Below are 15075 nucleotides of genomic sequence, written 5' to 3' on the forward strand. Positions count from 1 at the left end.
TATTCTGTACTTCACAAGATTCAGCCACTATGAGAAGAAACACTGTATTGTAAAAATAAAAATAAGTATTGCTTTGCCACTTCGAAAGCTATCAAGTATTGTTGTGAATGAACTCTTTCATACCTGTTCTCTGTGTGTTAATGAGAATAGGCGAAATGCTCTCAGTTATTCTGCGTGGTATTCCTGAAAATCCGAAAAGATCAAGTACTTAAGATTGTAATAAAGAACATAAAAGAAATTCTAAATTCACGAGTAAGATCTTTGCTCACCTCAAAGAAAATGTAAGGTGTGCGAATATAGATGAAACTGGTTGGTTCAGAGACTGTCGTCAAAGCTGAGGACTCCGTAATATTTGTCATAGAAAATTGCCTGTCAAAAAACAATTCTGATTGTAACTAATATCTACTGTAAGTAATATTTAAGGTTGCCAAAGAGTATATAAATGCTACCTTCCACGGTGGTATTCGTGTATGTTGTGACTGCAGGCGGCATCGGCCTTCGCGTATAGCGTGGAGATCGCGAGTAAACTTCCTGGTTTAAGCCGTCATCGTGATGACGTTGTGTAAAAATGAATAACACTGAAAACGGACTAACCGCTCATCGATTCAACAAGTTATGTGTATACGTTATAATTTGGCAGTTATTTAAGAGAGACGCTGTAAGAAATACGAGTAACTTCGTAATGTGAAAGTCTATGAAAATAATATGAACACGAAAAAAATGATGTAAACGCGACGCTCATGGCTAATGTTGAAATTAGAATTACAACAAACTCTGTTAATCCTGTGAAATACCATAATGCTGAGTGGTAATATAAAAATAGACTCATCGTAAACGGAAACAAGAATAAAAACATCAGGAATGAACCATTTACATGTTGACACGAGTTCAAATTCCTACATCTATAGTTGAATGTAATGATTCTATATTCTGGTGTTCAGTGTTGATAATACGTTAGTAACTTCACCACAGTGCTAATGTGAAAATGATTACAATCTTCTCAATAGAAAATATGTGGTTACATTTATCACGTTATCACAATGCAGATATGACAATTATAACATGCTACAATTCTTGAACATCCTAAATGTGGTTGTGCACTCTGTTGAGTCTGGTGAACATTAGTGTTCTCAGTCTAAGTGTAAGTCATAGTGAGTTACCTCATTAATGTAGGGTTGTATTGCTGGGATTCTGCGTGTGGATCCTTTAGTGGTGATTCAGATTGCATATACGTATAACTACAGAAAACAAGTCATTTCCAGTTTGTCATTAAGACCTAAGGGGGTCATGGTTTGCAATTTTTTTATCCAGAACACTTCTCTTTGTAACAGGTGTTTAGAGTTGTCTCTGTCTGGAAGTTTAGGTACTTGTTCAATAATTTGGAATTTCAGTTGGGAGATTTGATGGTGTGATTCTTCCCAATGTGTTGCTAGACTTGAGGAGATGTTTTTAGTGCGTATTTTGCTTTTGTGCTCCGTTAATCTGATTTTCATCTTCCTTTCAGTCTTGCCAACGTATAGTAGTCCACATGGACATTTTATGATGTAAATAACATTTTCAGAATTGCACGTTGTGCTGCTTAAGATTTTGATTTTTTTGCCAGGTCGAGGGTGTGATAGGATGTCTCCTGGAATGATGTTATTACAGTGAATGCAATTCCAACATTTGTGAGTGCCATTATTCTTATTCTTAACTGAAGATTCCGTGATTGTTGGTGATTTGTTTTTCTTCGATAGCATCTCTTTTAAGTTATGTGCTCTTGTGTATGCAAACAATGGTTTTTCAGAAAATAATCAGTGAAAATCAGTTTCAAGTTCAAGTAAGTCTCATCGTCTGAGAATGATCTTTTTAATAGTTAATGATGCTGTAGAATATTTTGATACAAACACTGAGCGAGTATTAAGTTGTTTAGGAGTTTTAATAAGTAGTTCTTTGCGAGGTCGCGATTTTCAGGAATACCACGCAGAATAACTGAGAGCATTTTGCCTATTCTCATTAACACACAGAGAGCAGGTATGAAATAATTCATTCACAACAATACTTGATAGCTTTAGAAGTGGCAGAGCAATACTTATTTTTATTTTTACAATACAGTGTTTCTTCTCATAGTGACTGAATCTTGTGAAGTACAGAATACTGGTGTAGAATAACCAGGTAACCTAACATAATTTACACAGCACTGAGCACTTTGGTGAGGGGAGCACAGTGCACTTAGAGATTACAATATAGAAATATCACATCTGATTCAAGAAGTGCAGACATTGAAATGTTCTCCTTTTTCTTCACAGCATACCCCTGACGAAGGGACAGAGAGTCCCGAAATGCATTGGGTCTTTTAATGAATTTACATTTCGTTTTGTCTAAAAAAACATGTAATTTTGTTAATAACAATTCTGTTTATGTTGAAAACTGAAAAGGAAGAAAGCATATGTTCATGAAAAATGTATATTGATGAAAATTGTTTTGATTAAAAATTAGAATCGAATGAAAGGATAAAATCCTTATTCGCAGTGCAGTTCGCAGTCCTAGTAATCTTGTTAGGTACTAGGCCACTCACTAGGTTTGATATAGCAGTTTTACACCCAAGACCTGCTCCAAAACCCCTGGATGCTAATATGCTTCCTAGAATTCCCTCCACGCTGCCAAGCGATATAAAGCTCGGTCATGTTTTTGGGACAGGTTTTTAGAATGATCTGTGACTTTTAGCTTCGAACAAGTTGCTGACACCTACTTAAAACACAGGGGATCGGAGGGGTTGGGTTCCACCTGGTGAGTGATGATTTGTACAGTTGTATTGTTCATTTCCTAATTAAAATTATTCCTCTGTTCTGGGCACAATGTAAAATGAAAAACGTGTAAAGAGGCTTGTTTCCTTAGCCAACCACCACCTCTCAGCTCCTCTTGCCTCCTGCGGCATCCTCGCGTCCTCTCTCCCATCTTCAGATGCCGATACCGAGGAATGGTGTTAAACAAGGCGGTTGAGGGTACATAGCTTCTGATTTCTGTAGTGCGCTAAAGTATCTTACCGCAAGGGCCTTCTTCCGATAATCGACTGGGTGTGGCCCAAGGTCTGAACTGCAGCTAAAAACATAAAAACAGAGCAGAATTTCAGCAATTCAACAGATGCCAGCAACTTCTATGAAAGGAAAACCAGAATATCTGCAGACAGAGACTATAATATAGTATAATATTTTTTTTCTATCACCCTACTGGGGAAATAAAAACACAACATTTTGTGAGTGGAAAACCTGCATCAGAAAGGCCCTGGTGGCCGTCCCCTCCGAATGTGTTCCCTCTGCAGTTTTTAATTCTTGGTTAATAATGTAGTCTGGCACCAAAATTCAGCTCAATGACACGGAAGCATGGGAAGACCAATGTGTCAAAACCTTTCTCCAATGTTTAAACCAGGGAACTGTGACTTTGAGTTGAGGCACATATGCGGTTTCTGTTGTGCGCCACCTTACATAGCAGATGCAACTAATACCCAAATTAGGGCGGGTGAGTCGCCCTTCCTGGCATTCAAACTGGCAAACCGACGATTGCTGCATATTTTTACGGCTACAGTCATCTCGCTGAGCCATCCTGACAGATTGGGGTGAACCAGGGGGAGACTTAGCTGTGGAGAGCACAGCCTGTCAGCTTAGTGTGACAGAATGGGATTTCTGCTGTTTCCAAGCACAGGCCAATTGACTCCTGGAGTATACTCAGGACAGGAGGAGCCCCTGTCTGCCTGGGTGACCCTAGGCTGCAGGAAACAGGCGCCCTCACTATATTGGAGCACCTTGTCCTTTTTGATCAATGTAAATAATGTGTCATTTTGGCATGATATTTTTCTGCAACCTTTGAATTCAACTACCATAAATAAATGCATTGACTGCTTCACTAGGAAAACGTAGTAAAACTTTTCTTGACAGTACTATTACTATTACCGTGGAAGTCCATGTAGCGACCACCTTTTTAGGTCTCGCCTGACCCAGCGCTTGTGCTGGTCTAGCGAGACTTTAAGTAAGGGCTTCAAAAAATGCTACCGCCGGCTACAGCTTGCAGTGCATGTGTGCGTGCTTGAGCAGAGGTGCCATATGGCATTCCTCATGCTCATTAAGTGCATCGCTCGCGATCACTTTCCCTTTCGTGACTGCGCGATGGCCGCGCACGCACCACTCCCTTTATACTCTCCCTTGTTACTACTTGCACCAACTCCCAAGTGCTCCAGCTTTACAGCGCCATGTCAGTCCACTTACTCATCCAGTGCTCAACCTCCCTCCGCATACAAATGTGCTTTGCCGTCACCACCTACAACATTACACCAGGTAGATACCAATGTTAGTGCCTCATGAGATACCAGTGTTCCACTCCCGATCACCTATCTCCCAGAGTTCACTCCCAATTACCAAGACTCAGCAACCACCGGTCTTCTTAGCAACCATCACGTCTCTCTGCTCTCGCCACCCCCAGCCCATCCGTGTATTTGTTACCCGACCATTTCTTCTGCAGCCCTCCTTTCTGCTGCTCTCCCTCTGCTGTACTCAGTGAGGGTTACACCATTGAACCGACTCCCCCACCAGGGCTTCTCCTCTCTTAACCCTCCGCCTACCCTTTTCCCTATTACTAAGGCCTTTCCTTACTTCCAGGGCCTTTCTTTTCCCTTTATATTCAGCCTAGTTTGTTTAACTCCGCTTTCTCCGTTACCCAGCCTGCAATGCCCGACTAAACTCCTCACCCAATGTCGCCCGTCCCCGGCTCTCTCCCACGCCCGCTGTTGGCGTTGTCTCCGCTTCTCCTCCGAGGCGTTGGTTCCCTTCACACAAGATGGCGGATCCCGGTGTTCCCCCGGCCACGTCAGTGTCAGTCTCGTGCGATTGTCTCTGGGTAGAAACAACGCTCTTCTGCCACCCCCGCAGGCTCAGCTGCATGCTCTACTGCCTCGGAAGAGGCGGCCACGTTGTAAGGGTGACGTTTAAAAGCAGTAATAATAACAAAAGAAAATAAACATTTAAATAAATAATTGAAATATTATGTAGTACTAAACTCAATTAGCTTTTTAATTGTCTAAGTTAATGTGATTTTATGCTTACATTACACCAATTTCTATTTTTATAGAAAACTAAAAATTAGCTTTCTAATTTAAAAGTGGATAGTACATTTTTTGAGGAAAAATTGTAAAATGCAATATTGGGTTTAAATTTTGCTGACTTCAGTATGTAACCATATTATTTCGAATATGGCTGCTTTATTTCCGCATTGATGCTATCGTATTCGTGCGGTCCTCTCTATTCTGATCTCTCATTCAACAGCGAAACACTCTTGCACAGGGTTTTCCACAATGCTGTCTTGCGCTGTGACTTCATTGCGTGCCCCAGCCTGATCATAGTGATCTTATTTACATGAGTCATTTGTGTTTCAATGGAATGTTCAAACGTAAACTAGCATTTTACTGTAAACTGAAGTTCAGTGCCACTCGAGCTCGTCGAACCATCAACTTTGCAGAGTGACCCAAGCCGGAGCTGATCCAAGGATTTGGGCTTTACACTATAAGCGCCAGATTATGAGCCAAGGCATCAAACGCTTTCATTTGGCATGTGAATAACTTAACTAACATTATGTTAAAATACAATAAAACTATTTAAAATTTTAAATAAATTAGTTCTTGAACACTTGTTTTTCTCTTCAGTATGCTACCTTGTCACTGAAATGTCATCAGTTAAAACAAGCATTGGCATAGCCAATAGGTCTCGCATTTGGGACCTTATAAGTGTTTAGCCATGCAACAGTTAGTGTTGTTGCACCAAGGATATTCTGCTGCATAACTAAATACTTATAAGGTCCCAAAAACGAGACCTATTGGCTATGCCAATGCTTGTTGATAGTAATTGTCCGGCCCAGGTCACTGGGTTGTTGGGTTGCCCCATTTCTTTAGAATACTGTGTGATCTTTAGTAGCGATGGGAATTATTTCCTACTGGAGGAAAAGCCAGTTGAATTTTCCCTTTTTACTACCAAGGCACTTGTCAAAGCTTAAATCTTTTGAAAAATGTTTGGGAAGTTTCAAATCAACTGACTTAGCAAGCTGATACGCCTTTACACTGCCACTCATAAGATCTTAAGTAGAATGGCATTTTCTATGCGAAATAGAACATTAATTGATCAGCATTCTGTTTGTCGTTGATTTTTAAACTGAAATATTACGTTTGTGAAACATAAATCTTTTATTAAGTTATATAATTTCATACCGATTGTCTATATTAGATAAAAAATAATGATGCATATTCTGTAATATGTATTTTAAACATGTTTCCACATGCAGTGCTCAATGGCATGCAAGAAAGGGCAAACGTGGCGCAAGATAAGGTGTGTGGATGATAACAGAAAACCAGTGAAAGAAAATTACTGTGATTCGTCGACAAGGCCTCCTTCTACCAAAAAGTGCAGGCATGCGCGCTGCAGGTTTGTGGTGGTTACCAAGGATTCGTCACAGGTACACGGCACCTACTTTTTAAATTGTACTGTTATCACTGTATTTTAGTTAAACACAACACTTTCTGCTGTTGTATAGCAATATCACTTCTTTTCATCTTGAGCTAAATCGCACTCATCTCAAAGTTCTTTATGTAAAATATGTTACTGTTGTCTACACAGCAGTCCATTTTATGGACCTTAGAAGCAAGGAGTTTGGCTACCATATGTAAAATGGCATTACCCTTTCACCTTTCTCAGGCAATGGGGTTGTACATGTTGCTTATATTTGTAGCATATCATTTCCACGCTAGTGGATTACATGACCGCCTCCTAGAACTGTTTTGACCTATAAACAGTACTGTTTTGACGCATGTAATTCTTGGTCAACCCACCACGAATTTACCCAGTGTTTGCAAGGTATACACTGATCTATGCATTAGGTGAATTAACTCATGGATCTATCAAACCGCTGCATGCCTTCAATACTATTATCTAACACTACTACCACAGTAAATCAATAACGCTAGTAATTTACTTGCAGAAAATGTATCACCTAAGGTGCAGGTGAGGACGTCTAAGGAGCTTAATTGACAATAACTATGCTCTTGACTGTTTTAGAATTGCACTTTTCACCACCTCCTGTATTTCTAAATCATCATTTGTCTGCTGTGAGGCTGACGGAGTGCCATTTTGTGGTGTAGTACAATTTGCCTTTTTATCATTCTGACTGCCTTCCTAAATCTCAGCTGGCTTATTTTTTTTAGATATATACTGTATTCTCTTTCCTCGTTAGCAGTTTTTTTTTCTGTATGTTTTCTGATATTATTATTAAGTTTTCTTTTCTATCTTTGATATTATTTCTCATTTTCCAAAGAACTTATCTGTTCAAGTCTTTTTTTGTGTCATGGTATTGTGATTGACTTTCACAAGCTATTAAACTCTGACACTAATTGCCATATTGAAATAACAATCGTATTCATTTTGTATTCATTCGTACACCATCCTCTTGTAACTCTTTGGGCATGTGGTTCTCGCCAAAACTGTTTCCAAGGAAAAATAATTACCTCAAATGTCAGAAATCACAAAAGGTAACTGCTGTTCCTTTTTGTTTAATTCTTTTAGAATAGAATTGTGATAGTTTTCTAATGAAGTCAATTGAGGGCTTTATATAATGCATTTTAGCTTGACTTGTGATATACAACACCACAGGCATACAATTAATTAATAAAATATGCTTATTCATTGTAATTTAGAAATACTCTTTAATAAAGTTCCTCCGTACTCTATACATTAGGGGTATATTGGGAGTTTCTCCTGTTAAGTGTAATCATTTAGAACCTGTCTCTTCTATAGTACCCTTTATCCAGAAGTATCCCTAAAGAATTCTATCCACTTGCGTAATATGTTCTCCCTTTTTAGGTCTCGTCTGCGTTGCAGCGCATGCGCTGCTTCGCCTTGGCGAGAACTATTGTTGTTGCTTTTGGGTCCGGCTTCTGTGGAAGCGGGGTTGGTGTTCGCCCTGTCGGCATTAGGCCCTGCCCACCTGGACTGGAGATTTCACTCGTGCACGCTCACACACGCCGTCTCTTCCAGACACGCGTACCGGAGGCTGCTTCTCCATGTTCACTTCTATTATTGAACAAAAGGTGAACTTTGCAGTGCACAGTGCTCCAAATGAAAGTGTGATCAATTTATTTCCATTTTGATAACTGAAGTTGGAAGAAAGTGTAATAAGTCTCATGTGGTGTCTACGTTATGTTTTTTAGCTATTTTTCGAAGGTTTCTCCAGTGTCTGGTGTTTTTCGATATCGACTTCATTATTTTCTAGTATATATCTACTTTAGTCTTCAATCTCACTTTCTGTATAGCGTTCTTATTGCCTTTCTCACGTCCTACTTCCGCTTTTCCCTCTCGCTGCTTCCGCCACCGTTGTTTCCATGATTTATTTCATTTTATTCGTTGTGTTTGAATAACAGCATCTAAGCAATAGAAGATGGCGCTATAGAGCGGGGGGTGGAGGAGTCAGCTGAGGATCAGCTGAGACAGGGGCAGTGCTGATAAAATAATAGGATTTCAGGGCTGACTGTTAGCAGGACTGTTAGGGTAAGTGCCTTTTCAGAGCTTTGAAGGGCGTGACCTTGTGCATGAAATGCACAGCCAGTTTTGTTGTATAAGCTGGATATGAACGGTTGTCCTTAAGTGTCTGGTAGGTCAGTAAGACAGTAACCACTCAATGAGGCAGGGTCCGGCTCGGCCATGGAGGGCCTTGTGATCAGGACCAGAAGCCAGTGATGTCATCGGTGTACTGCAGGCCAAGAATGACGTGAGCGGGGCAGTTGAGTATCTTTTGCAAGTTGGCCAATGTTTTCTTCAGGAGACACAAATCTAGTTTGTCTGCCTAATGCTATTCCTCCTTCTGAGTTCGTCTGTCTTTCCCTCGACCAGGTTTTTCCCAGCTTCTTGCTTCTCGCTCCTTCTTTCTTCGTTTATTCTCCCTTCATATGTGTTGTTGCTACTTTCTCTGTCTCGCCTCTGCATTCCCCTCCTTGTCGCCCTTCTCTGCTCGTCCTTTTCATTTCTCCTCCATTCATGCCTCTTGCTTTTTTGACTCCCCTCATGCTTTGTTGCTTCCCCTCTTTTACTGCACTTTGGCCTGCATAGCTCTCATAGCAGCTACTGGTTCTCTGTCCATGATGTGCTCTAGTAGCCTCTACAGGCATTGCTTTTCATATTACTCATGTCTCAATGGCATTTTTTCCAGTGGTCATGACACTCTGTGCTTGTCACTCTGCCTATCCCAATAACACTTTAGCTATTCCATCCCAGTTGTGTTCTTGACCCTACAACGGCGTGCCGTTCTCAATGTTCCTTTTAACCCCTGCAATCTAGTGCATGCAAAGGTTCTAATTTCCAGGTTTAGGACTCTTTACTTCATGTGATCACCTGAACTCGGTGCTGGGCAGGCACTAGGTCTCCACTTCGTGCCGTGGATGCACACGATTGCCCAGCTCTGTACTCACTACGGAGAACATATATTAAGAGATGCACATGCACTTGGCGTGCCCTACATTTAAGCGCTGCTTCTGTTCCAGTTCCTTTTTCAATTTTCTCTCATACTTCCCCCCTTCACAGTTTTGCTCTGACTTCCGTCACTCATTCTCTCACCCTCATCTCTCTGGTTCTCCACCTGCACCACTCATTCTTCCACCCACTCCAGCTTCACCAGTTCACTTTCTCACCACTAACTTTACCCCTCTCTTCCTTAACCTCACTCTCCCCTATAGTTCCTTCTCATGCACATTCCTCAATGACTTACTCCGCGCACAGACAACAGGGACAACAAATTGCCCATAAGAAAATATAAACAGTTAACCCCCACTGCTCGCTCTCACTTTCACTCTGGCCATTACCCCTATTTCTCAGTTTCCCTCTGCTCCACTATTTTTTCCCTGGTTCTCTCCCACCTCCACTCTTCCACCGTCGCCTGCATATTTTCCACATTCCCTCATTCTCGCACCTGGGTCTCTGCCTTCTACACATTTCTTAACTGTTTCTCTTTCTCCCAGTTCCATTGTCCTCTCTTCCTCCTCGTCCTCCTTCGGTCACCCTCCCATGTCCACGTCCTACAGGGTCTCTCCATCATCTCCCACCTTTCTCTTACCTCCCACTCCCTCCCCCTCTAGCTATACCAGTCTCCTTACAGATTCCACCTTTCTTTTATTATTTTGCCCCCACCTTCTGGAATCTGCATCATTTCTATTTCTCACCGCTCCACTATCATCCTCCCTTTTCCCTCTCATGTCTAGCGCTTATTTCCTCACCACTACGTGCTCCATCCCCCTTCTCTTCCCTATACAATCAGCATAATTTTACTCAATGCTACACACTTCCACACCACACAATTCAACTCTTCACATTTCCATTCCACACCACATAATTCAACAGCAAACCACATCATTCAACTCAACACAATTACACAACACACCACATACATTCAATCCATACCACAGAATTCCACATCATGCCACAAAAAACAACAGCACACCACATAATTAAACTCCTCTACATACCACTCCCAAACACAAAATACCATTCCAAATAATTACGCTCCATAATGCACAATGCCACTCCACATAATTCCAGTGCACTCAACACCACATCTTTACTATCCACAAAAAAACACTGCACACCATACCACATAATTCCACTACACTAATCCACTCCATACCACACAATTCTACCTCATATAATTCCACAACTAAGAATACCAATTCAACCCACACAATTCCACTCCACACCACCTACATCCGCTACACTCCAAACCAAAGCACATGGGTAAAATATTATCATTTACAACGCCAATAGCTCTAACTCTCACAAATGCGAGACCTATTGCATTGCAAATGCTTGTTTAAATTTGTATTAGACCATAGGTTATTCCACCTCTGCTGTGTGCTGGCTGAGCCCATCAATCATGCTATAGTAAACATTTGTTCTGTTAAAGCGATGTGCCTTTTTAATCCCACTGAAGCAATTGCAACCGTGGGTCTGTTCTGAAACTGTAGGGTCAAATAAGTCACACTGGTAGTTGTCAAGTGTTGAGAATCAATCAACACATTATGCTTTGCCTTCATCAAGTATACATCTTCATCATCTTTTATGATGAAGCTGGTGGCCTTAATTTATTAGGCAGCCAACGCTTAGCAATCCACTCCATGACATCACAACCTCTATCTAGCCTTTTCTGTTTTTCAAGAGATGATGGCATTCTGACTTTGTCTCTCTTATTCCGGTCCTTTCATGATTTGTTTGCATCCTGACTTTTTGCTGTACCCTAAGCCCTTCATTTTGATCATAATTATCTATTAATGTTTTCAAGAAACAAAAGGTATCCTGACTTACATTGTAGTACACTATTATCATTGTCAGCAATATTTACATATTGCAGTCCGCTATGTCAGCGCTATCAGTTCTCAAGTCTCATGGCTTGATTCACAAATGGACTCTGCAGTCGCGGTGGAGGCTTCACAGTAATGGCACAGGTCCTGCACTTGTGGCGGGACCCTCGTACAGCAGTTTACAGTTGCAGAGGTCCCGCTGTGAGTGCGGGACCCCTGCCACAACTGTGAGGCCTACGCTGCAACTAAGAGGCCTCCGCTGCAACTGTGGAGGCCGTTTGTGAATCAGGCCCTCAATGTTTAACATTCTCCGTCATTCCTCAACCCCTTCTTCAAATCCCTTTCCTCGCTGCTCCTCTAATCTGTATTTATACATGTGTCTTCCAGGTTTAAATATAGTTTTACAACAAATGAATCATATTGCAAAATCTCTTAATTGCTTCACAAGTATCCTAACTAGGGATTCAACCTAAAACCACTGCTTATTATTCTTTTAAAGTATATTGTCACCTCTTTAGAAATGTACCTCCTCAAATTGCACTATTTTATCATTTAGTTTGTAAATCCCTGCTCAGAATGCCCTGGTCTCTTCAAATAATTTATGATGGCATTGTCCTGGCCAAGTACCCCATACAAACATCATGATCTTTTTTGTTAATGACTGACTAGAAGCGCATGGTATTTTCAATGGCATCATATTAAATAGGTCATTAAACGTAGGAAATATATACATTAAGGGAAACGCAAGGGCATGGGAAATGTTTCACATTTGGTTCAATTAATTTTCCACCATGAAAGTGTGGAAAATGTATCAATTAATGAAATCATCACCAGAATAGACATTGAAGGATTGGTAGTCATCATAAGAATATCAGCATAATACATTGCCTTGTTCTCTCCCTATGCCCCGTTACCATGTGCACAGCCTGTGTATGTATAATTATGCCAATGATTCAATTACTATTAAAAATACCATTGAACACTGACGTATGAGGACTCAAATCCACCGCAATTTACTGCACCCATCTGGTTATGATTCAGAAGTTTGACTTTATCAGTGAACAGGTCGTCCATCCTAGCCATAGTGTTATCAAATGCTTTGCCCTCGTCTGATGGCACCTCTAATTTTTCATCTGTATTTTTCCTCATTTTCTAGATAAGGTGAAAAAGGAGCCAGAAGTGGTTAGTAAAAGAGGTTTAGGTTTAGGGGATTTGTAGAGCACGTGACTACCCTTGGGCATCTCAGCGCTGAGATGAAACAGGACAGGCATATGTCAGCACATGAGTTTAGGGGAAGAGCCATGTTTTGAGTATTTTTCTGAAGGACACTTTGTTTTCAATTAGTCGGAGTTCTGGATCCATACTGTTCCACAGTTTGGGTGCCAGGTGAGTGAATGACCTTCCGCCCCACCTGGCTCTCTGAGCAGCTGAGAGCGAACCCCACATGTGCTGCATGGATGCTTTGGTGAATTACCTTTTTCGGCCTATTAGCTAGTGTAGCCTATTAGCTAGGATAGTCATATCAGAGTTAATAAGAGAAATGGGCCTGTAGTTAGCACATTTTAAGTGGTCAATTATAACTTGGCTCTGTTATAGTCATTAGGAAGATACCAAAACAGATGCTTCTTTAAACATTTTATACCGTAGTGTGACTATACTGGGTTTTTTAAATGTATAAAATTCTATTGAGAGTCATTCTTCTCCTGGCACCTTTCCCGAGACTATCTCTTCAATACCCATTGCACCTAAGATGTCCCTGTGAACATCCGTAAGATATGGCAGTGTGCGATTTTGCATAAAAATGTCTTTTCTGGTTCTGTCTTGGAAGGATTACCTGATCAGAAGGGCAGGTATACAGGCTTTCTCTAGAAGGGGACGCACTTTGGTCTCCTATCCCGCAGCACTCTCCGGCGAGGCCAACGTTTACTGACGGAGGGGTTGGGATCACTAGAATACGAACAATATGTATTTCTGAGCACTAAGACGCATGTTGGCCTTAATGGAGCTATGGTGGTAGTACAGGGTATCTTCCGCGGACTCCCACAGGTTTACCAACACTTTTTATTCACGGTTCTGACGAAGCGCACAGAGGATCCATTAGGGACCCGTTACATGCGCGAAACATGTTGACCTCACTGCATCAACACACGATTTTCACTGACTGAGAGCAATGGGAGCATACTTATCCCCCCCTATATATTTGTTGTTTAGGATTTGCTCCAGTCCTTTATATTTTAATTTGTCTCCCGGACCCTTGAATAAACTTGTATTGTGGTTCTGGTTAGACAATTTTAGTATCACACACACCTTCACGAAGCCCCCACACCCACATGCACAACCGTGGCACCTCCTACAAAAGATCTCCGATAAAGAACCCTCTCGCGGGGCCCGTGGGGGACTGCATTGCCACCCCCACGAGGAGCAAGGCCCGATGATGAAGCACCACACCCGTATGGGTGTGGGAGGGCTCCAATTTTAAAAGGAGGAATTCCCCCATGTTTATTTTGAACCCACTGATTCTTCTTCTTGAAGACACCACCTTCCAACCAGAGTAGGTTGCAGAGTTCCCCCCTCACCTTTTCTTTAGGAACAGCTACCGTCCATTGGTTGAAAAAAATTGGAAGGATTACAATCTGTATAACGTCCAGTAATTGGACATAAAATCCTCCATTATGTCAATTGGATTAGTCAGCAGCCTATTATTGTTTCTTATTGTGGGTGTGGCGCTTGACAATTTAACTTTTTTAAATTGTACCGTTAATAACACCCTGCCTTTTCGACTCTCTCAGTATGACATTGTTTTATCCTAAGTAAGGCTGTTTCAGCTTTGGAACTATAAAATATTTTCAGATAATATTTGGCTTCGGTCATTGATCTTAGTGGTACATGTGTGGAGGGTAAGCATTATATTCAAAGTGGACATGTCTCAGTTCTTTTTTCCGTATTGATTTGGAGCTTAGGCAATGCTTTTTCTCACATTAAATACACTCTGAGGCATGCTTTCCCCACTGCCCGTAGAATATGTGCTGATGTAACTGTACCGATGTTATTTTCCCTATATGATGTGAAAAATTAATGTTGTTTTTCTTTTTCTCGTGCATCTCTATATCTCTCTACATTCATGCACCATAGACCTATGGGTTTTTGAAGTAGAATGAGGTCAAGCTGTACATAAATAAGATCATGGTCTGATATTGGACTAGGTAGGATTGTGGGTGATAAGAGTCTCCTAGAGAGAACCAAAGATAGTTGAAAGAAGTCTATCCAACTCTAGTGGCATGCACTCATGAAGTAAAAGGGTTATCTCTGCCATGTGGTTGCAGTAATCTTCAAGGTTCAGTTAGTGCATGATCATACATTATATTATGAATTATAGCTCTGTCATGATTGTGGTTGGTTTGAATAACAAGGAGAGGGGGCTCATAAATCCAAAGGGATGGAGCACCCAAAACTATCAAGTTCAAAAAACAAGGTTCCCTTTGGATGGGATGTCAATGAGCTCAACCACACTACTCACACACCTCTCTTACACACGTGTTCTCGATATTTGAGAATTAAGGCACTTATAAACTTATCAATGATTTAAATCAAATTATATTCCAAAATTGTATTCATAAAAAACAAATACATATAGTACATCAATAATTATACTCAATTCTTAAAAACAGTTAAAAAGGAGAATCTATTCAGACAATAACCTATGTCTTTCATTTAATTAGGCC

At 41.0% G+C, this 15075-nt stretch overlaps 1 protein-coding gene across 3 annotated transcripts in view; it reads left to right on the forward strand.

Moving 5' to 3' along the window:
• Positions 1–15075, forward strand: part of ADAMTS20 (ADAM metallopeptidase with thrombospondin type 1 motif 20) — a 1386529-nt gene that overhangs the window by 1180411 nt on the left and 191043 nt on the right. For all 3 annotated transcript variants that reach the window (XM_085653052.1, XM_085653051.1, XM_085653053.1), the window contains one exon: positions 6304–6474. In XM_085653052.1, coding sequence (XP_085509178.1) covers positions 6304–6474 — 171 coding nt within the window. The remainder of the gene's footprint in view (positions 1–6303; positions 6475–15075) is intronic.

This window comes from Triturus cristatus, chromosome 4_1 (assembly GCF_964204655.1).
Source record: "Triturus cristatus chromosome 4_1, aTriCri1.1, whole genome shotgun sequence".
In the NCBI taxonomy this organism is placed as follows: Eukaryota; Metazoa; Chordata; class Amphibia; order Caudata; family Salamandridae; genus Triturus; species Triturus cristatus.